We start from the raw sequence: 24,077 nt of genomic DNA on the forward strand, positions 1-24,077 counted from the left end.
ACGTTTAGAAAAAGAGGATCCCAGAAGAGTCCCAAACTACCTACGACTGTTAACTATGTAACCTACATGACACCGTGCTGTGGAAGAGGCACCCACAGCCCTGGTAAGGTCATAGCCCTGTGTTAACACAACCCTCCTGACTCTTCCTGTGCTCTTTGGGACTCTCCACGCACAGAACCTGAGTCAGTACATAAAGTCCCCCAAATGATCACAACGATGACAATAATAGTAGTAAGAACAACAGGAGTAAAACAACAGTCACTCCCATTTATTTGGCACATACAATCTGTTAGACACTCTGCTAGATACTTTATGAGCATTATCCCTCTTAGTTCTCAAACAGTATCATGAAGCAGCTATTGTTATTTCCAGTTTACAGGAAATTAAGTTGAGGGTTAGAGAAATAAGTTCCTTGGTTCCATTTACTGAGTAAGTGACAGAGCTTGGCTTAACCCAAATTTCTTTGACTCCAAAGCTTAAGCTCTTTGTGCCATTTTGCTGTTTTTTTTTTTTTTTTTTTTTTTTTTGCTGTACGCGGGCCTCTCACTGTTGTGGCCTCTCCCGTTGCGGAGCACAGACTCCGGATGCACAGGCTCAGCGGCCATGGCTCACGGGCCCAGCCGCTCCGCGGCATGTGGGATCTTCCCGGACCGGGGCACGAACCCGTGTCCCCTGCATCGGCAGGCGGACGCTCAACCACTGCGCCACCAGGGAAGCCCTGCTGTTAATTTTTAAGGGAAAAAATGCTTTTTCTCCTCCAGACCGTGTGCCAGGTTTCCTGTGGAGGATTAAGCATGAGGATATGAGCTAAATGAGTGAGTAAAATGGTTAACGTGCAGGTAGTCCTTCTCCTCTTACTTACGGCTCTAATTACTGGGAAATTTAAACCCTACATTATTTCCTTGTCACCACCATATGCTCTCTCCCTAGTCCAGAGACTGGGGTATAACAATGAGAATAATCCCTTGTACTCATCCTGGGCTTTATATACTCATTGTTTCATTTGAACATAACAAGAAGCCCTTGAAACTATGTTGTCCTGTTCCACTCATGAGGACACCAAGGCTAAGGGAAGTCAAAGAACTGGCCTAGATTCCCAGCTAATAATTGGGAGAGCTGTCTGGAATGTTACAACTGTTACTAATAAAAGTAATAGCAAGGGTAGGGTGTTTCTTATATCCTGTAAACAGTGTACAACATGAAACAATGTGAAGGTTTCCTCCTTGAACTCTGGAAAGCAATGGTGTGATGTTCAGAGATGTTAAATCCTGGTGCTTAAGTATACTTAAAATTATGTCTATGTCGCGGACATTTAAATAACCAAATCCTGAAACTTGCTGGAAAACGAAAGGTTTATTTTCTTGAGTAAATAAGGCTGGAATCGAAGGAAAGGGGGATCAGCTATTAAATTCTTACCATGGCACAGAGGTTTCTGAATGTCAAATGTTAAACTCTTCTACATTCAATAGGAATTTTGCTATGAATCTTCAGTTCCCTAGGGTACCTTTCCTGTCTGTGCCTGTCAGCGTCATTGTTATGTATTTTAAATAAAGCTTTCCCTAACATTCAAAACTCCTTCTGGCTCTGTCTTTTAGGAAAGAGGCATAAATAAAGTGTGTACTATGCCTTTGCATTTTTGTTTTCTTTTACCTTGTTCTAACTATGTGCCCACCCCATCTCCACTCTTCAAAAGTATAAAGCTAAGGTAAAAAGAGCTTTAAAACAGGGGGGGCGGGCCTCTGGGGAAGTATGCAAATGACAGAAATGTCTATGGGAAAATTAAGGGAAGTGAAAGTCAGCAAGAAAGAAATTCATTGATGTTGTGATGAAACGTTGTCACTGGAGATGATGACAAATTAGAATCTGTTCCCATGGGGACCGGCGCGCTACCTACTCATCATCTGACCGGTGGCTGGATGCTGGCTAGCCGAAGAATTGACCCAAAAGATGACAAGATGGTTTCAGTCCCATCATCTCATCAGCATTCAGGAACCCCTTAGGGGATGAAGGGGAGAGGATAAAGAAGGATAAAAGATGAAAGCTGAGCCATGGAAAGAAAAATGCTTTTAATTACAGTGAGGAGGATTGTGGGTCCACCTGTAGCTTTTTGCTGAGAACGTCCTTTGTTTTCGCCTGCCTGCAGGGATCATGGCAGGATACACACCCAGAATCTGTCTGGCCTCTTGGAAGCTTCCGCCTTGGTAGCCAGTTCTCTCGCGTTTAACAGATACATTCAGGATTTAATCTTTCTGTGGGCTATCTTTACTCTAATAGATTGTTATGCTTGCCGAGCAACCTGGATTTGGTTGGCATGCTAAAAGAGATTGCTTTTCGAAAGGGAAAAACTACCCCACGGTGGAGCGTGAGGTTTCTACTGTGAGTGACTCTCACAGTCCTTGTCCAAAGGGCACAGGGTGGGTCATCTCAGGCAGTGGGGTCACAGGAGGCCAGGCACCCCCTGGGAATCCAGAGACCCTCAAGCTCCACATGCCTCTGTTTTTTCACACATAAAATAGGAATTACAATTTCATCTTACTACTCTATGATGACAGATAAATTAACTCAGATGAAAACCCAGAGGAAAATACTGAATTCTGAAGTTCACTTCCTGCAGGATAGGAATGGTACATTCATTCTGTTCTCCTTCCAGGTTATGAACAAACTGGAACACTGTGGAGTAATCAGAACAGTTTAAGTTAGTTCAGTGGAACTGATACCACAGTAGTCAGGTAATAACAGATAGGCATTGTTTTGGAGGATACATTATTTCAAATTCGGCCCCATCCCTTTTTCATATTGGTGGTAGAATTTAGCAGTTCTAAACTTCTTCAGTTTTTTGATTTTCATAGGCATTATGAAGAATTTTTAATGAAATGTAAACTATTAAAAATCTAATTCTTATAAAGTAATGAGGCTGTGTATTGCTTATGGTATCCTGCCGAGAATTTCACAGCATTTGTTCAAATGAGTTTGCAAAGAAATGGCAAGGGAGGTTGTTGGTCTGTGTATTTACAGAGTGAAGCAGTGTTGCATAAAGGCCGGAGCTTTGTTTCTAAAGCAGAATGCTATTGGCTTTGGATCCCAGCTTTACTACTTACTGGCTTTGTGACCTTGAGCAAGTTATTTAACCTTCAGTGTCCACTTCTAGAAGATGGAGATGTGTACTTTATAGGGTTCTTTGAAGGATTAAACTGATACATGCTTGTGAGGTGCTCAGAATAGTGCCCTACACATAGTTAGCCCTCAACAGATGTTGGCAATTATTTGTTTTAAATAAACAAGATAGGGTGTCGCAGTATGAAACACTGAGGGGTTTCTGACCAAGAGGTGCGAATCCTAGTGGAGAGAGCTTGCTTCTGAGACCGTTTGTTCATTGCCTTGTGTGTCTGGGCTCTGCGTGCAAGTTAGTGCCTCCGCCTATGAAGAATGCAGCTTGAGGCTCACCCTGACCAGGAGGCCAAAGGCAGATACCACCCCCTGCTCCCCCACCCCCGGGCAGGGCCAATCTCCCATCAGCCAGTAACCACCACCCCCCACCCTTGGGTTCTGCAACCCAAGGAACACTTAGTTCCACGGCCAGCCCACTCTGTGCCATGGCTGATCATGTTACAGCTTCTCTTAAGTTAGGTTTGTCTGGGGCACCATAGCTGAGCAAGTGAACACACAGGTTTTACAGGCAAGACAGTTCTGAGTTCTGAATGAGTGAGTGGGTCTTTTTATTTTGTGGCTCATTGATATGAGATGACAGTACCTACATTGTAGGGTCCTTGTGCCTAGCATATGGTAAGTACCACTGTATGGCAGCTGTTATGATTTTCTGAAGAACCCTGAAATCTCATTGCAACAGGTTTATAATTCACAGGCTACAGTCTCGATAATTCTGATGATTTAGTTGCAGTGCTTCTGTCTGAGCAGCTTTGTTTAGCTTAGCTTCAACATGTTTATCTTAGGATGGAATTCCACCTATCCTGTTCTGGTTACTTGTTGCTGCATTAGAAAGCATCCCAAACTTAGTGACATAAACAATTGTTTCTTTATGCCTACGGATTCTGTGGTTCAGGCATTGCAAGGATGGCACCTCTGTTCCATAATGTCTGGGGTTCCATCAGCGAAGGCTTGGGGCTGGAATTATCCAAAGGCTTCTTGACTCATATCCGGAGCAAGGACTGGGATGAAGACTTGCTCACCTAGAGCTTCCAACCAAGCACTTGACTGTGCCCTCTCCATGTGTCTTGGCCTTCTTACAGCATTGTCGTTGAGAGCATTCCAAGAGAGACAGGCGGAAGCTGCACGGCCCTTTATGCCCTAGCCTTGGAAGTTACATAGTGTCACTTTCTCTATGCTACTGGTAGAAGCCATCATAAGCCTACCCAGATTCAAGCAGTGGGAGTAGAGGGACCCCCACTTCTAAATGGGGAGCAAATTTTTATAAAATTACTGGAGTTATGGCTCGATCTTGGACATGTTAGAGCTTCTGACTTCTGCCTATAGCAAAGCAAGCCATACAATCTGTATTCCAACTACTTAACTCTGCAATTGCATAATGAAAGCAGCCAGAAACTATGTAAACAAATGACTATTTCAGTAAAACTTTACTTATGAACACTGAAATTCAAATTTCATATAGTTATTAAATATCACAAAATACCTTTTAAAAATTACATTTAAAAATGTAAGAGCCATTCTTAGCCCATTAAAAAATAGGCAGTGAGCCAAATTAGAATATCACGATGAGCTAGATCTCCTCAGAATAGGAGAAAATATTTGCAAACGAAACAACAGACAAAGGATTAATCTCCAAAATATACAAACAGCTCATGCAGCTCAATATCGAAAAACCAAACAACCCAATCAAAAAATAGGTGGAAGACCTAAATAGACATTTCACCAAAGAAGACATACAGATGGCCAAGAGGCACATGAAAAGATGCTCAGCATCACTAATTATTAGAGAAATGCAAATCAAAACTACCATGAGATATCACCTCACACCAGTCAGAATGGCCATCATCAAAAAATCTACAAACAATAAATGCTGGAAAGGATGCAGAGAAAAGGGAACCCTCTTGCACTGTTGGTGGGAATGTAAATTGATACAGCCACTATGGAGAACAGTATGGACGTTCAGTAAAAAACTAAAAATAGAACTACCATATGACCCAGCAATCCCACTACTGGGCATATACCCTGAGAAAACTATAATTCAGAAAGACACATGTAACCCAATGTTCATTGCAGCACTATTTACAATAGCCAGGACATGGAAGCAACCTAAATGTCCATCAACAGTTGAAGGGATAAAGAAGATGTGGTACATATATACAATGGAATATTACTCAGCCATAAAAAGGAAAAAAATGGGGTCATTTGTAGAGATGTGGATGGACCTAGAGTCTGTCATACAGAGTGAAGTAAGTCAGAAAGAGAAAAATATCATATGTTAATGCATGTATGTGGAATCTAGAAAAATAGTACAGATGAACCTATTTCCAGGGCAGGAATAGAGATGCAGATGTAGAGAACAGATGTGTGGACGTGGGGGGAAGGGGAGGCTGAGATGAACTGAGAGATTAGGTTTGACATAAATACACTATCATGTGTAAAATAGATAGCTAGTGGGAACCTGCTGTATAGCTCAGGGAGCTCAGCTCAGTCCTCTGTGATGACCTAGATGGGTGGGATGGGGGGTGGGGAGGTCCAAGAGGGAGGGGATATACACATACATATGGCTGATTCACTTCATTGTACAGCAGAAACTAACACAACATTGTAAAGCAATTATACTCCAATTAAAAAAATATATATCATGATGAGCTAGATCTGACTTTAAGTTAGAATTCTCCAAATGTGTAGAAGAAACACTGGGGTATTTCTCAGGTGTTTGTGTGTTTGGATATGTGTGAGGGCAAGAAATGTTTGCAATTTCCCTTTTCATTTTAGAAGTGAATTTGTGAAGATGTTATTTGGAATTTCAGTCCTTTCAAGCACATCTTTATCCTGTTATAGAACATTTGTTCCCAAGGGCAATGAAGAATGACACTTGTAGGTGGGAAGTTTGAAGCAAATTTGAAAATCGACTTGAAAATAACAAACGAAGATATTCTGATTTGGCTCCATGTTCTCAGCCTCCAAGCTGTTGGATTGTGCGAGATGCATGACCCAAAGGAGATGATTAGTTCTCCTCTAGTGTGCTGATAATGAATAGCTCTACAAAACCAATTAGCAATAATTCTATCAGTCATTGCATTGGGGTAACATTTCGTTTAAGGGGAAGAATAACAACACTGTTTTCCTTAGAGATCTCTAATTAAGCTGTGATATCTGGTGGGAACAATGGAGAAAAAAGCAGTAGGCTTAGCAATTTGCTTTTGCTGTCCCCATATGAAAGTGTATTATGATGAAGTGTTCTGTTCACAGCAGTTAAGAAAGACATTTGTCCGTGTTAAAGGTGTAACAGACCAAACACAGATCTATTTCTAACAATATATTTTGTTTTGTATGGATGTCTGCATTGCACAACTTCAGGGATTTGCCATTCACATGGAAGGCTGTGAATGGTGCCCCCTGGAGTTGTGTAGCAGAAGATACTGAATATCATTTCCCTTCCTGCAAGTGTTTTCCTCCTGAAAAATCTGTGGGAATCGAGAACAATGAATAGTGGCATTTTTTCTTCCAGTCACTATTGTTGCTCTGTAACTCCTAATACCCACTGTCATGCCGACCATAATACCAACAGACTTTGTTTTCTCCAGCAAGGCATTTTATGAATCAGTATTATTCTATCTGAATTTGAGCACACGGGTAGTTCTTAATGTATTATAATCTATTGTAAGATAGAAGTTATTATTTTACTGCTGTTGAGGTATCCTTCTGTGCCTTCTGGGCATTTTTCAATTTTTATTTCAGTTTACACAATGAAATAAGACTTGGGTGTGTGTTTATCTTACCTGAAGTTTACTACAGGCAGCTTGTGACACAAATTGATGAGCTTATAGGAAAAAGTACAGTGGGTTATTGTCCTGGTCTTTCAATTTATTTTGCTTACTGTCATCCTACAGCTAGCCAAAAAAATCCGAGAGAAGTTCAACCGTTACTTGGATGTGGTCAACCGGAACAAGCAAGTTGTAGAAGCATCCTACACGGCTCACCTGACCTCTCCCCTAACTGCAATTCAAGACTGCTGTACTATCCCACCTTCTATGATGGAGTAAGACTTGGAATTTTTTGTTGTTGTTTAAACCAGGAATTGAATGGCTTTCCATTCATACTTAAAATACCTGTTTGTTTATTGCAAAATGTATTCCTGTCTTAAATTAGCCCTTTACCTTAACAAAGACAAGTAATTCTTAAAGAAGTGTGACTATATCCAGGAAACTCATGGACCTTCCCTGCTTGCCTTTTCGTCAGGCTGCAATCCAGGTTCAGAAGTATCAAGCATTGTTTGAGTACAGAGTTGACTAAGTCTAGAAAATTGCAAACATTTTTTTCATGTGTTAACTAATGCGTCATGAATAAGACAGTTTCACTGATTCTGCTAATTTGCCTAATTTAAGGGAATGCTTTTTATCTTTGATACAAGAGTAGAAAAAAATTCCCACTTCATACTTTATAGTGTGTTTAAAACTACCAAGGTAGATGTGGCTTCAGATAATATTGAAACAGAATGGTTGAGGATATTTTTATTTATTGGCATAGTGATATTTATACCTGGAGGGGTGTAGGGTCATGTGATGCTGGAAACTGCTTGGAGGGGAAAGAACACTTACCTAGAGGTACAAAGAACTTAATTTTGATTTAGTCTCTAATTATCTGTGTGACCATAATCTAGTTACTTAATGTTTATTTGTATGCACAGTTTTCTATCAGTGGATAATAATCTCTATTATACCAATTTAGAATTGGCTAGTTACAATAGAATGACTAAAATAAGTTAACATACTTTAAAAATTATGAGTGTAAATGTTAGCATATTTAGTATGTATCACTCTTCTTTTTGCACAATAAGTGCTCTTGAAGCTATGCAAAGGACGGAGACAACATAGTTTTTTGGTAGTTAAGTGATGCTTTGCTTTCACAAAGAAGTTTTTACTTATTACAGCTTCTTGGTGGGCTATGTAGCAAACAGAGCATCCTCAAGTCATTTTATTTCTCCATCTGCGTGATGTTAAGATGCGTCTTTCTCTCTGGCTTAGCCTGTCTGCACCCTAGAGAAGCTCATATTAGTTGTTTACTAAACTAAGTGGAAAGTGTATACAGTTTGGAATAAAACTGTCCGGATATGAATCTTAGCTCCAGGACTTCATACTCAGGTGGTCTCAGATATTTGATGTCTTTGACCCAGCCTGTCTTCATCCCTAGAATGGGATCAATGATGGATACTTCACAGGATGTTGTGAGCATTCAGTAAAATCAATTAGGAGAGTATTTTGCAAATCGTAATGTTCTGAACAAATATCAGCCATAGGGCCTCCCTGGTGGCGCAGTGGTTGAGAATCCGCCTGCCGATGCAGGGGATACGGGTTCGTGCCCCGGTCTGGGAGTATCCCATATACCGCGGAGCGGCTGGGCCCGTGAGCCATGGCCGCTGGGCCTGCGCATCCGGAGCCTGTGCTCCGCAACGGGAGAGGCCACAACAGTGAGAGGCCCGCGTACCGCAAAAAAAAAAAAAAAAAAAAAAAAAAAATATCAGCCATAATACACCTACTTTCCTATCATAGTGAACATTTCATTTTTCGTTACTGATGTCATTTTTATAGTTGGGGCATCAGTAACTTAATGTTTTTGACAGTTTGTCTCTAACCTAAAAATAAAATAAACGTCCAGTAGGGCTTTGAACCAAAGAAAAAATCACTTCCTGGCTGAGAGAAAAGATAGTATAGTGAGGGAGAAGTCCTTAGAGCTAGAATTACGCTTAAAACACTGGTTCTCAACCAGGGTGATTTCCACTCCCCTTCATCCCCAGGGATATTTGGCAATGTCTGGAAACATTTTCAGTTGTCACAGTTGGAAGGTGGGGACAGTTGCTACTGACATGTAGTGAGGAGAGGCCAGGGATGCTGCAAACAGCCTATAATGCACAGGACAGCACTGCAAAACAAAGAATTATCTGGCTCAAAGTGTCAGTAGTGGAGAAGTTGCCTCAGAAGATGGGAGATCTTCATGAAATTCCTAGGTGGAACTACTCTAGATGAAACAAAAAGCTTGAATTGACTGGCGTCTACTTGTAAATCTACCCAGTATGTCACTTCCCCATTATTTTCCCCCCTCGTGAATTTCTATTAATGTTTCAAGAAGTAATTCAATAATTTGCCTCGCTCCATAGCTTCCTGTTACCTCTTTTTTTCCCCCTCTCATTGTTTACCTTTGCCCTGGAGGAATTCACTGCTCCCTCATTTTTGTTCCCATAGTTAAGTTTCCTCCATCTCTGTTACAGTGTAGAACTGAATGTATCACATGTAGTTGTTGGTAGGTCTGCCTCCCCTGCTGTTCTGGGCAGGGATTACACCTCATCCATTTTCATCCCAGTACCTCGCAATTGTGTTTGATTACTATTTGTTGAGATCTGGAATGGTTTGAATGTGGGGATGAGTAAGGGGATGGAATTTCTACTTGAGAGTAATTTCTACTCTCAAGAAATTTAAAAATTATTGGGTGGGGGCCAAATACTGAACGTAATAGTTAGGGCAAAATGTGACACAGCAGAGAGGTGCCGTGGTTTCTCTAAGCAGAGTACTATACCAGGTGGGTGGCATCACCAAAGATTCTGTGAGCTTCAGAGTGTGCATCTAGACCTAGAGATTACCATACTAAGTGAAGTCAGTCAGACAGAAAAAGACAAATATTATATGATATCGCTATAATCTAAAATGTAGTACAAGTGAATTTATTTACAAAACAGAAACAGAGTCACAGACATAGAAAACAAAGCTATGGTTACCCAAGGGGAAGTGGGGGGTTAGATAAATGAGGAGTATGGGATTAACAGATACTACCATATATAAAATAAACAACAAGGATTTACTGTATAGCACAGGGAACTATATGCAATATCTTGTAATAACCTATAATGGAAAAGAATCAGAAAAAAAGATATATATCTGAAGCACTTTGCTGTACACCTGAAACTAGCACAATATTGTGAATCAGCTATACTTCAATTTTTTTTTAAGTGTGCATCTTATTTGATATGGTCATTTGGAAGAATATCACAAGGAAATAATGCCATGTTTATAAAGATAAATTTGTAAACAGAATCATTGTAGTGCCATTTAGAATAGAGAATATTGTAAATATTCCTAAATTTCTAATAATAGGAGATTAGTTAAGGAAATTATGTCACATTCATAAAAGTGATAACATAAGATGCAGCCATGCTGTAGAAGAGAATTTGCTGACTTGTGAAAATGGCCATACATGCATACACACTCAAGTTTGGGAAGACTTACATCAAAATGTTTTGGAGTAGGGCTTCTCTGGTGGCGCAGTGGTTGAGAGTCCGCCTGCCGATGCAGGGGATGCAGGTTCGTGCCCCAGTCTGGGAAGATCCCACATGCCGCCGAGCAGTTAGGCCCATGAGCCATGGCCACTGAGCCTGCGTGTCCAGAGCCTGTGTTCCACAACGGGAGAGGCCACAACAGTGAGAGGCCCGTGTACCGCGAAAAAAAAAATGTTTTGCAGTAAAGACAGTGGTTTTCATTTTGAATATGCTAGGATAAGGCTTGAGGTCTGAGATGCAGTCCATCCAGCCATTTGGCAAAAACTAGTGGTCTACCTTTAAGTGAATATAATAAACCGTAAAATGTAGTTTCTGCCCTCCAGGAATTTCTCATTTAGTTCAGTTTAACATCTAAGAGACTTGAATTATACTTCTAGCAGGACCCATGCTGAGTAAGCAGATTAGTATGAGAGGCTTTTCCTGCTTTAGAGGCTGGACTTCTGTGTTGAATGTAGAATGGAAACTGTGGAACTGCAATGCAATCTTCTCTGCTTACTAGGAGTAGTTGACAGAGCCAAGAACTGCCATTTGGGGTGAATCTGGTAAAACCAGAAGAGTTCTGATGATAAAGCTGAGTATTCAGAAGATGTACAGATGACAAAAAACAGGTTCCCTCTTAAAGAGAGATCTGATCACAGCCATCTGCAGCTGAAAGTGGCAAGTGACAACTACCCTTCTGTTAGACTGAGTCTTCTTGGCTAAACAAGAAACTCGCTTGCCAGAGAATGTGTGCAGGAATGTTTGGAGTGAGCACTGAGCTGACACTTCTCTAGTCATTGGCTAAGCACAAATACTTTATAAAATTGAGGCTCTTTCACCTTTTTAATGAAGATTCAAAGATGCGAAGAGTTAATAGTAAGTTTTTGCTGTGAACCAGGGTAGGAATCCTTAGCTGCCCTTTTTCCAGTTTCTCATAAAACGCTTTAATCTGCATTTTTTAACCATTGTGGTATCCTACTGTGGACATTTTCAGTCCCTCTTTCTTATATTTCAATCCCTCCGAAAAAGTCTCCATTTTGAATCTCAGGGAGTCCGTGTTGGAGTTAAATGCAGAAGGGAAGAACTCCCAGTCTTGAGAAGCAACGTAAGGACATAACTAAAAACAGGTTATCCTCTGTGTCAAGGGATACTGTTTTTTATCTTATGGAAGCAACATAAAGTTTCTTTTTAAAATAAATATACCTAAATTTTAAAAATGCACTAATTAAAATGAAAATATTAAGGGAACGTGACCAAAGTTTTGAAGATGATCGATACGGTAATGATTGAAGTTAAGGAAAAATGGGCTCCAGATTGTTGAGAGAAGTCCTTCCGAACTGTAAGACTTTACTGTCCTGTAAAGCAAACAACGTTTTTCTTTTTTAGGGGTGAGGGGGATGCGGATGGACTGCGCTGTGCAACTTGTGGGATCTTAGCTCCCCGATGAGGGATTGAACTCAGCAGTGAAAGTGCAGAGCCCTAACCACTGGACCTCTGGGAAATTCCCTATAAAACAAACTCTTTATGCCCATGAACTGGCCACATGCATATGCACTAATAATGCCATTATAGTAAATATAAGCAAGTGGACTTGAGATAAGGGATCACCAGTCTTATATCTGGATCTTGTCCATTCTTAAACACGTGGGCCCTGTAAACATTTTTAAAAATGCAACAGTGGCCCAATAGCACTCGAGCTATTTATTACTAACATTGTATCTGTAGCCCATTGGCCTGGCTTCTCCAACTGTATTAAGGACAAGTTAGCACTAGGCCAAAATTTTTATGACTGATTTTAACCAATGGCTAATTTTTATATTTTAGGCCTAGAATTTTATTTTTACTGATTTATAATCCATATTTGATTTTTGTCACTAAAGCTTGATAATGCATATTTTTAAAAAATAAAATGCCCAGTTCTGAAGAGAGAGGGACTTTAAAGCACTCTATTATAAAATATTCTGCAGAATACACCCTGAAGGTTATACTATGATGACAACAGAGAGAACCTGCAAAGCAGCAGAAAATTGATTTTTTTCAGATGATTTTGATACTTTGCTTCTCAGACCAGTCAACTCTTCTTACTCGGGAGCCCTGGAAGTTAATTATTTTGTACAGGGTCCTGCATAGTGATTAGGTATTCCATCAATATTTGTTGAAGGAATGATGTGAAGAATTAATATTATCTAACGTGGGAAAAAATAGGCTGTGGTTTAATCTAAGACAAACTCATTTTCAATGGTATTACTTTAAATAGCATAATTTTGAGAATGAGTTTATTCACTCGTGTAATTTAATTTACAGCTCACTTTGTGTTGTAATGGGTTAGGTGGTGAGGGTCCACAAGATCCTGGGCTCCCTCTCAAGGATTGCAGAGACGCAGAAACACCTAATAATGCCCGTGGTCTATATCTGGCCTACAAGTGTGTTTATCTTGGCTCCCCGAGATGTTTTAAAGGTTTTAAATTTGTAAGTTTTAAAATCTGTTGCCTACCTTTAAAATTTAGAGGAATTACACATCTTAAAACTCCAAACTTCTGGGATTTCCCTGGTGGTGCAGTGGTTAAGAATCCATCTGCCAATTCAGGGGGCATGGATTCGAGCCCCAGTCCAGGAGGATCTCACACGCTGTGGAGCAGCTAAGCCCATGCGCCACAACTACTGAGCCTGTGCTCTAGAGCCAGCGAGCCACAACTACTGAGCCCACATGCCACAACTACTGAAGCTCGCATGCCTAGAGCCCGTGCTCTGCAACAGGAGAAACCACTGCAATGAGAAGCCCGTGCACCACAATGAAGAGTAACCCCCGCTCGACACAACTAGAGAAAGCCTACGTGCAGCAGCGAAGACCCAACGCAGCCAAAAATTAAAGAAAAAAAAAGAAATCCAAATTTCTGTCCTCTCTAAAATCAGATCTGACAATGATGGGTCCACATTCCCACTGGGCAGTAGTCAGCTTCTGTGACAAACATCCCCCTTTGAAGACAGCCTGCATTCTCCCCTTCACCACAGTCCCCACTAGCTCCTATCGCATTACACCCAGCCTATTCCCCTGACTTTCATTACCTGCTTGGCCCACATTAGCATGTGATATAATGTTAATAAATTTTTTAAATGTCTTATCCATGTGCATTCCCTGATATGCCATCTTAAACATACATGCTCATTCTGTCAGGTTTAAATATAGCTCCTTTATGCATAATACTGAGAATCTCTATCCCCGAAACCTGCCTTGCCACAGAGATTGGGTTATCCTGTGCACGTCTGAAGCTATTATTTTATCAGCAGGCCCTGCTAACCCTTGACTTTTTCATAAATCAGTCAATAATTTTGTCTTCCACATCTCTTAATCCATTTCTCTCCTCCCTTCCCCAATTTCTTTTGTAGGTGCTCCTGCCTGGTAACATTCTTATTTTTTATTTTTGATATCTTTATTTAAGGAAACAGGAACAATGGAGAGGTTAAACCAGGGAGGAAGTACTGGGAAAATGAACTGAGATTTTTATTCTTTTTTGTGTCTCCAAGTAGGATTCAGTGCTGTTATCCTCACTTAATTAATGCTTGTTAATTGGATAATCATAGTGGGAACTGGCATTGAGGCATCTAGGCCAGGTTTGAGATGAGCAAAGTAATATTCTGATGGAACTACAGTAAGTAAGCAACTTGTTTTCAAGGCTCTCCGAAGCCAGCCACCCAAAACTAGGAGACTTCAGCCTTATAGAGAATTCTGTCATACCCATCAGGGGAGACTTAAAAAGCTTCATTGATTCCCCAAAGTGAAGAAACTCTGGACACCATTGTTAAATTGGATTCTTGCTATTTTACAAGGAGCTCTTAGAGTTGGTACATCCACTGAGATTGATACCGTCACCAGGGAAGGCATATAGGACTCATCTCACTTTCTGAGAACCCAAATTCAATGCATCCCCCAGCTGGCACCCACTAGAACAATATGATATCAGGAATCAGGTCTTATCCTTCAACCTGTTGAGGGTATTGTGCTGCAGACAAAGCAACTAGCATAGGTTCTGATGCAAGAACACAGCCTCCTGATTACAATTCTCATGAATAAGCCCATATTATAACTCTGTTAGTCAGGGTTCTCCAGAGAAACAGAATCAATAAGATGTGTGTGAGAGAGAGATTTATTTTTAAAGAATTTGCTCACGTGATTGTGGAGATCAAGCCCCAGATCTGCAGGGTAGCCCAGCAGGGGCTGGAGACCCAGGAAGAGTTACAGTTCCAGTCTGCTGGAAGAATTCCTTCTGCTTGGGGAAGTCAGTCTTTGTTCTGTTAGGGCCTTAAACTAACTAGGTAAGGCCCACCCACAAGTCCCCTGATTTAAATGTTGATCTCATTCCAACAATCCCTTTGCAGAAGCATCTAGAATAGTCTCTGACCAAATATCTGGACACTCTGGCCCAGCCAAATTGACATATAAAATTAACCATCACACCTTCTTAGAGAAAGGATAGAAAATTTGTCTACAAAACCTACCTTTGAAGTTGAATTTTTATTAACCCTCAGGCTTAGATTAGAGGATTCCAGACTCTCATTCCTGGAACTTTCTAGTGTTCTACTAGACTGCTTCTCTTTTAAAAAAAAAAAAAAAAGTTAATGCCCATGTTAATGAGCTGCCTGCAAAGGAGTGTGAAGGCATTTGAGTAAGTCTTTATCCATGTAAATTGGTTGTATATTTTGTGGTATGATTTAGATGTTGTGCAAATTTCTGTGTTCACATTTTAAGTTCTTCAAGTATTATTGACATCATAGGGACCAGAAATAAGTTACTTAGAGAGTTGTTTTTAATTTTGATGATTCACATGCTGACATATAATGTTCCGATTCCTTGTACTAGGCTCCTTAGGATTCTTTAGGGACTAAAGAGCATCAGGTCAGGGTTTGTGATTGCCTTTTTTTTTTTTTTTTAAACTGAACTCAAACATGAGCTTTCTTTCATTTTTAAAAGGAGGCGAGCCTCTTTTTAAATATCTTATTTTAAAATCAGTTCAGTCTCTATCATGGTAGAAAAGAAACATCTTAAGCAGTAAAGACAGCTTTCCTGTTCAGTTTAAATTCAGTTGTGATACAGATTATATCATAGGAATATAGTACTAAGACCAGATGGGCCTCTGCTCTGCCGGTTTGCTGTGTGATCTTGGAAAGTTCACTTAACCTTTTTAGTCCATAGCTTCCTTAACTGTAAACTGAGCAGTTTGAACTATACTCCAGAGAGCCAACTCAAGATTCATTATGGGCAACTCTTCCTGCTGCCCAAATTTGTAAATTCTAGCTTTTGTTAGGGAATTTTTCTTCATCTTTTTGAGAGCTACCTAGAAAAAAAAAAAAAGATGATATTATGCAGCAAGACCTACAGAGGTTAAGTTACTCATTTATTCATTAACTTAAAAAAGTAAACATTTGTGGAATGGTTTATGGAAGAAGCATTTCAGCTGAGTCTTGAAGCAGGAAAAGGATTTGAACGTATAGGGATATGGAGAGAGAGCTCTCCAGGAGAGAAAGGTCAATTTAAAGAAACCCCATGGAAGGAAATGGCCAGGAACACTGAAGAGGACATTGTGTCTGGGGGAAGTGATGGAAGAGGCAGCTGAGAAATTGGATTAATATCAGATTGTAGAGAACTTCAAATTCTAGACTGAATAACTCAGGAGACCTTAAGCTCTGTAAATGAAATGAAGGACAATTCTCTTGCTTCCATGTGTCTTTGATGCTTGGTAGACACGTAAATACTGGTTGTTTGAATGAGAGAATTTAAAATTTTCGAGAAAGGGAATGAAATGATGATCCCCTTTAAGGGGATTTTACTTGTCCACCATGTAACTACTAGAAGACCTAGTTTGATTTCACTTATGTAGGCAGGGAACAAGAAGGGGGACTGAACTTGGCTGTTGGCACCCACTGTTGGGTATTAGAAGAAGGAGGAATTGAAGGTGACTGAGGTTGATTCTGGAGAGCTGTGAGAGTGGTTGATATCAGGTTCTAAGTCATATTTCTATCCTATGTGCCCTTTCATCTTTCTTCCTGTTACACTTGAGTTCAGGGAACCTGTCAACTTTGTTTTCAGTATACCTTGCTTGAACAGGTCCTTAATATATATTTGCTGAAGGAGTTCATGCATGGTAGCAAACCTGATTTGGTCTTTAGTTTGAATACAGGTAGTGATGATAATTTCAGAATTATTGAGCTACTTTACCTCTAGGCAGAAATTCAAGTACTGTTATGCCCATTCATGATGGTCGTCGTTTTCATCTGAGTATTATTCCATTGTGATTAGCTCTGATAGGAAATTTAAGTTAATGTTGACTTAGTTATCTCAGTTATTAGCTAGATTCAATCAGTAATAATAATAGATATGAATAATTATTATAACAATACTAATTATTATGCAGGGTGAATTTAAAAGCACAAGATTTCCAAATATCTATGTATATATCACTTTCAACTCAACTTGTCTGTAACATGTTCAAGATAGTTAAGTGCAAGACATTGTGCTAGACACTGTCTGATAGCCAAAGGTGAATAAAGCAGTTTGTACCTTTAGGAGCTCAGAGGATGCAGAGTAAACTAAGCAGACTGTATCAAGTGTCATGAAAAACCCAAAGACTCTTTTAGAAGAAAAAGTGATTATGAACAGAGGTCTCTGAGCACTCAAGCTTGGTAGAAGAGTGGTAGTTGAGGTCTTGAAGAGTAGAACTCCTGCAGACATATCTAGGGGAAAGGATGCTTCAGACCAGAAAACAGCAAGCATCATAAAGCATTGAGTGTGGTGAGGGGTAAGATATAGCTGGAATGGCAGATAAGAGATATATGGGGTGGGCTCAGAATCCTTGGTTGACTGGACGAATTTCCCTCTGTAAACAGTAGGTTTTAAAGCAAAGAAGGACTGTAGTAAGGTCTGAGATTTTGGTAAATTAATTCGTTGGCAAGTGAAGGATAAACTGTGGTGAAGAGACAAGTTGTTTGTCAAGCTGGGCCCCCCTAATAATCTAGGAGAAAAGTAAGGACACCTCAAGGAAGGATTGTAGCAAAACAAAAGATGTCCTGGGTGGTGATGGGTTACCTAGAATATTACCCATAGACAGGGAATATAGAATATATAGATTCTGCCAACTATATTTTATTGGAGATCTGGGTGGGGAGGAAGATTTTAAAAGATGATTCTAAATTTTAAATTGAACATCTCAGAGGAGGGGAATTATTAACTAACAATGAAAATAAGAGCAAAAGATATTTAAGAGGAAGGTGAATTCAATATGAACATGCTGATTTTGAATTTAAGTCACATGTGGATCATTCTTAGGAGGTGTTTGCCAAGCAGTTGAGTTGTTTTTTTTTTAATTTATTTATTTTGGGGTGTGTTGGGTCTTTGTTGCTGTGCTCAGGCTTTCTCTAATTGCAGCGAGCAGGGGCTACTCTTCGTTGCGGTGCGCGGGCTTCTCATTGCGGTGGCTTCTCTTGTTGCAGAGCACGGGCTCTAGGCGCATTGGCTTCAGTAGTTGTGGCTCGCGGGCTGTAGAGTGCAGGCTCAGTAGTTGTGACGCACGGGCTTAGTTGCTCTGCGGCATGTGGGATCTTCCCGGACCAGGGATCGAACCCATGTCCCCTGCATTGGCAGGTGGATTCTTAACCACTGCCCCACCAGGGAAGCCCAGCAGTTGAGTTTTCAGCCTGTAGCATCACTTTACTTTCATCCCACAGATGTTTTCACCCCCCCAACTGTGTTAGATGCATGGCAGTTCAGGAGAGAGGGCATAGTGGAAAGGTATAGTTTTAATGCTGTGCTGATGCACACTTGAGTTTTGTATAAAATGATGTTTCTAGGCATAACAGCTGACCCACATGTGGGCAAATCCTATTTTTTCCAGCCCTATTTCAAGGTGGTGCACGTGAAAAAAAATGATAAAAATTGTTTAACCCTATATACATTTTATTTCTTATTATTACTGTTCTTATGAGAAACAAAGCACTGTGACTTAGCCAGGTGCTTTTGCACTAATGACTCTTGTTCTATTTTTCTTTGGGTAACACAAGGTCAAATAAAGTGACAAGCGTGGCTCTTGACCACTGAGTTTAATTTTATCACAGGTCCTGTTCCTTCCACAGGAAGATGTGTTTTGTGTTTTTGCCCTCACGGTACTGAAAGGTGAATCTCAGTCTTTCAAGTGTTCTCCCTGCCTTATCTCACAATTTCATCTCCAGTCCACTTAAAAATTATTATTACCTGCAGGCCGGCGAAATGTTACAGATACAGTCTTTATGGATATTGGTAGCAGAAGGACTTGCGTTGAGCTCAAAATTCAGCAAAGGTTTTGTAGAACACCTTACATTTCAGAAGGCCTACTCAGTTACAATATCTAACTTATGTAAAAGAGTTACATATGTGTATGCTTCAGTAAAATACTTTCTTCCGTAAACATTATTTTACTTATATTACCTTCTTCCTATGATCCTCTCAGTCCAGTTGGGTACAATCCCCCTCCTCCTGCATTTTGCACATGAGGAAGTAGGCTCAGAGGGATTGTGTCAGGACTCAGGGGAGCTGGGTGTGGAACCCAGGTTTGCTGATTCCAAATCATTTTTTCTTTTAATGGTAAAATAGTTTGACCAGTGGTAAAATCGGAATGGCTTATCTGCCAATTGAAATGCTGAACTATGTATTCCTTCTTAGAATTTCACTTGAGGCTATTGTATGACCCTCTGAAGTTTCTAAATTGGCTGAATATAAAGCTCCCACAGTCTGGTTAGTTTGGCTCTCAGTCTTAAAACCATGTTACTGCAGTAGTCTGTGTCATTTCCGTGTGTGTGTGTGTGTGTGTGTGTGGTATTTATAAAGATATAAATATATCTTTAGGTGTATTGATGAGCACCCTCATAGCAGAAAACATATGCATTTGGGTCTGCTGACAATCCTGCTTTCTAGATTTTTCTTGTGTGACCTGCACTGAAGGAAGGACAGGAGACCTGCCACACTGCTTAGAATACTGATTTTCACCAGTGGCCTTTTATGGATTTTAGGGAGCAGTGGTCTTGCGGTTTTCCTTCTTGCTTGCTCCCTATCTAGCTAGCTAGTCTCTAAAAGAAACTACCAAGTAGTCTTTGCCAAATTTAAGAAATAGACCCTATTATAGCAGAGGACTTCCCTTGAGGTTTTCATGTGTTTTATTTTGCAAAAATATCAAAGTGTTCCAAAAGAAGGTCAAGACTTAAAAATCCCATGTCTATTAATCTTTCTTGGAGACTCGATTGGTCTGGTAAGATGATGGACCCAGCTATCTTCAGACTCGTAGCTTTATTAACTTTTGAATATTGGGTCAGTAATTCCTTTTGAGGACACATTAACCATAAGTATTCCACATCTTACGTCTCATGTTCCTTCTACAGAACAGGGAGATTTGGATAGGCCTTGTCTCTCTCCTTCACGAATGTGCCTGAGAGATTGAATGAACCAGTTCATCTCCAAGGTCATCTGCTAACTGAGGTTCTTAGTGCTTCTCTTTGGTGTCTGTGTCATACCACTCACAGTTGTCTGCTATTTACTAAGTACCCAGTGTATGTGCAGGAAGAAAACACACGAATTTACAGGCTCTGGTCTCCAGTCCTGGCAAGCCTCAAGCCTCTTCGGTTTTCTGCATTTTGTCATTCAGCATTTGCTAAAATTTTACTCTTCACAGGCAGACTCTGGGCTAGGCTCTAGGGATAAACATGGGAAAGGATCTCTCTCTTTACATCTTCCTAGCAAGGGAGAAAGTATATAAATAAATAACTGTAAAGTGTGTGAAGTCCTTGTTAGAGGTCAAGTGGTAAGATGGACAGGGGGCTACAGAATGGCACAAAAGGAGCCTGTGGATCCCACCCGGCCTCTGTCCACCTGCCTGTTTTCTCTTATTTTTTCAGATACCTTTCTTTCTTTCTTCTTCACGCATCGCTGTCCCAACCTGGTGACGAGGAAGTTAAAGGATAAATGTTTAATGTGGTTGTGGATCCACTTCCAATTCCCGCAGATGTCACACCTGTGCAATTTCCCAAGGTTGTGTGAGAAGGCAGGTTAAGTGGAATCTAGAAGCAAAAACCAGATAACAGCAGGGCCTCCTCTCAGTGATCTGCTTTGGGCAGGGGGGCGGGGAGGGGGGCAGTGAGAATGGTAAAAAAGAAATATGGCTGGTTTGTATGACACTTAGACTCTCACAGAGAGGGAGACACTTGATTGCTCTCAAGCCTTACCTTCCAAGGGCATTTGAAACCAGCCTTGTTTCCACTCTGGCTGGGTTGCTGAACCCTGCAGATTTAATCCTTATTACTGATAATAACAGAAAGAATGTGACTTATCTCTCCAATCTCTGCAGAGATGGAAGGAAAAACCATTTCTTGGAACATGATTACACATTATTTGACAGCTTTTCAGCTTGCCCATTAATTTAGGTGTTTGAATAAGTAAACTCAGTTGGGGCTGGGTGTCGAGTATCATTTTCTTTATAAATGTGAGAGTTCCTTTTTGAAGTGATCCCATTCTTACCTCTTCCCCCACCATTCAAACAGAGTTTAAATATTTGCCAGTGTAGATGTTTGATTTTTATCTTAGCTCTTTCTTTGCTTAACGTTATTCTCATGGGTGGTTAAGTGGAAGATAAGGGGGTTCTTGTTTAATTCTTTTCAACTGGTGTTGCTCAAATATTTGGAGAGCAGACACTTCCCAGAAAGAATGAGCAGGAACCTGGTTGAATGGAGGTGAAGTGAAATGTCTCCCTGTCATATCTGAGTAAACCAGGCACTGTTGGGCCGTTACTAGGATGTTTTTTGGTGTCCAGATCTCCTTCTAAAGGCTCCTGGAGCTACTGGTCGAGGGGTCTTGCCTTCTTTGCTTCCCAGAAAAATGTGTGCTGCTCTTAGAATGGAACTTGGTAGATCAGTGACACCAGCAGCAAGGGACTGCCTTGTGCTGGGAGCTCCACCTGAAGTCTCACAGCATTTGTTCCACACCAGCTTCTGATCTGATACCAGATTTTGCTTCCACAAGAAATGGTGTGTATATGTGGTGGTTTTTGGTTTTTTGTTTTAAAAACCTTTTGCACCTATCTCTAGCAGTGATTAAAAACAACAGACAAGTAAAAAATATCCCCTATTCCATTAGCTGTCATCATATTGGCTTTGTTTATGGACTCAACTATCACTGTAAGCCTTGCTCTTCTGAGATATCCACAGGGATTTGCTTTTTAAATTATTACCTTTAAAATGTGCCCATGAACAATACCGCATTTCACCAGCGCCCTTGGAACCCACACTGTGGGTGTGGTTTTTGTGTGCTATGTGATAAATTGAGCAGCTTCGCTGCAAATGTTGAAGAAAACCCAGGGTTTTAAGTGATTTGCCTGGCAAATCACCTTCCAAAGGAAATTTAAACAAAGACCAAGAAAGAGATTTCAGGAAGTAAACCCCAACTGGTGTATGTGTCTCTCTCCTTTATATCTTTTTCTTTTTAAACTGGGACTCCACTGAAAAGTTGATTTACACTGTGAATCGAGGCTGAATGAAATCCAATTGGAGCTCACTTGAACACTGTTTTGATGTGAGATTCAAAGCTTCTGCAAATTTATTTTACCTTCTACATTTGCTGATCTCCTGCTTGTAAATCCTGTTGAAGGAGAATAAAAATGACTGCAGCCTGATGGGAATTAAATGTCTGAAGTTCAAAGCAGTTTGCACATCAGAGCAAACGTCAATCAAATGAACATCTTGCAAGCCAGGCAGGGAGTGAATTTCTCCATGGGGAAGAGATCAAAGTGGGAGTCACAGTTCTGTTTTCTCCCTCGGGATGAAGTTTCGATCAGTTGTTCATGAAAGTAAATCCAGAAGGAAGTTTTTTCTTTTTTTAACTTGAAGGGGTAGGAAAGATGGAGTTATTTCTCTTGAAACTAATTTTCAGGCACTGGTTTTATCTTATGAAAATGAATACAGAAAGCAGTCATAATCCACTATCTCCCCTTTTTAGAGTGAGAGTCTACAGGAGATTTATATAGGATTGTTCTCTTATTACTCTTTTAAAGGAAAGATATAAAGATAAGTTGAATTGCCTGCTTATTTTATAGGAAGATCTATAATTTTACCAGTTCTTGACCTTTCCATAAACCTGAAGTTTTATTAATGTGACTGGCAGCTAATATATTTCTCAGTGAAAAATCTCTTAGTTAACCCTTAAGAGTAACTGACATCTTTTTATAATGGATTATAAGAATGAACTTCACATTTCTCAGTCTCCAAATCAGGGTAAATAGCATGTTTCTTTTTAGAAATCATTTTTCTAAAAGGCATATGGGCATAAAATGTGCTGTCTTCGGCAAAGCAACTGTTTGTCTGGTGCCCGGAGGATGGCTAAGCGAGTTTTAGTGCTGTGTTTGGAGTCCAGAAGAGAAACAAGCATTACTGAGTGTGAGTGAATAGAAGGTGGAGAGATCATCACAGAGGTTTTGCTCACGTAATTACTTCTCCCAGCTGACTCACCAGCTCTGGACACACCACGCTCCTATATCTCTTAAGCCCCCTGTTGACACCTGCTTCCTTACCTACCTGCACATCAGTAGTGTCGGCAGCCATAGAAGCAGAGTGAGGTTTATTTCTCGGCATTTCACGTTAACTCGGTTTTGGAGTGGGTGCTCCCCACATGCGGGGGAACTCAGGACATTGAGACTGTTGCCACTTAAAGAACTCCATGGAGCAAGAAGCAGGAGGAAGGAGCATGATTGTTATGTCCCTGAATCCTTTCAATATCAGAATGTGGGGATTTAATAGGAATAAATTAATTTAAAACCACCAGTATTCACTATGTGGGGATTATCCAGGAAGCAAGGATTAAATCCAGTTCTTGAAACAAGGTAACAATCTGTTTCATCCTTTGCTAGTAAACTTTCAGAATCCAAAGGTCTGTGAGCCAGCTAGACAATAGGTCAAATTGCCCCTCTGGATGAGGTTCTCCTGCAAAGTGGTTATTTAATTCTCAAACATCAGGATTGTTTTGTGGATTCCTTCAGAAAAATAGCATCTTCAGGTATTTTCCGTGTTATTTTTGGATCAGGTTCGATCTCTGGAAGGCTGTGTGTTTGCACCGCATCAGCTGGGGCTTCCCTGAGCCGTGTTTCAGTTTTACGCCTCGCTCACATTTACAGTAAAGCTTAAGTTGTGTCTGTTGTCCGTTATGTTATTCAGCACCTGGAATTCATTGTCCCATGTGAGAATTTTTCAGAATTTGGTGAAATTTCCTCTTTCTTGGTCTTTTCTTAGTTCTATCTTATCTTTCTTGTACATAAGCCATTTGTTTAAGGTTATCAGATTACCAGAATGCCAGGGTCTTTCTCTCAGAGGAGAAAGTTGGTACCAGGAAGAGGAGAAAATTGCTATGAGCTGGCCCCAGGTCTGCTGTATCTCTTCTCCATGCAGAGAATGGACATGCTCGCTCTCCTGTTCACGTGGAACTTCTAGCTACCACTGCTGCCCTGAAACTTCTCAGATTTTAGTGGTGAATGGGAAGGGAGCTTGAGGCTTTTCTGGAGTGAAATAATAAAAAGTAACCCCAAAATGGCCAATTCCAAAG

The 24,077-nt window shown here is 40.5% G+C and overlaps 1 protein-coding gene across 1 annotated transcript in view; it reads left to right on the top strand.

Annotated features, from left to right (window-relative positions):
* The window catches only part of CACHD1 (cache domain containing 1), a 218,511-nt gene that overhangs the window by 107,050 nt on the left and 87,384 nt on the right, over positions 1–24,077 (top strand). Inside the window, exon 3 of the mRNA XM_082613088.1 lies at positions 7,059–7,207. Coding sequence (XP_082469214.1) covers positions 7,059–7,207 — 149 coding nt within the window. The remainder of the gene's footprint in view (positions 1–7,058; positions 7,208–24,077) is intronic.

This window comes from Mesoplodon mirus, assembly GCF_964341445.2.
Source record: "Mesoplodon mirus genome assembly, chromosome: 3".
Taxonomy (NCBI): Eukaryota; Metazoa; Chordata; class Mammalia; order Artiodactyla; family Ziphiidae; genus Mesoplodon; species Mesoplodon mirus.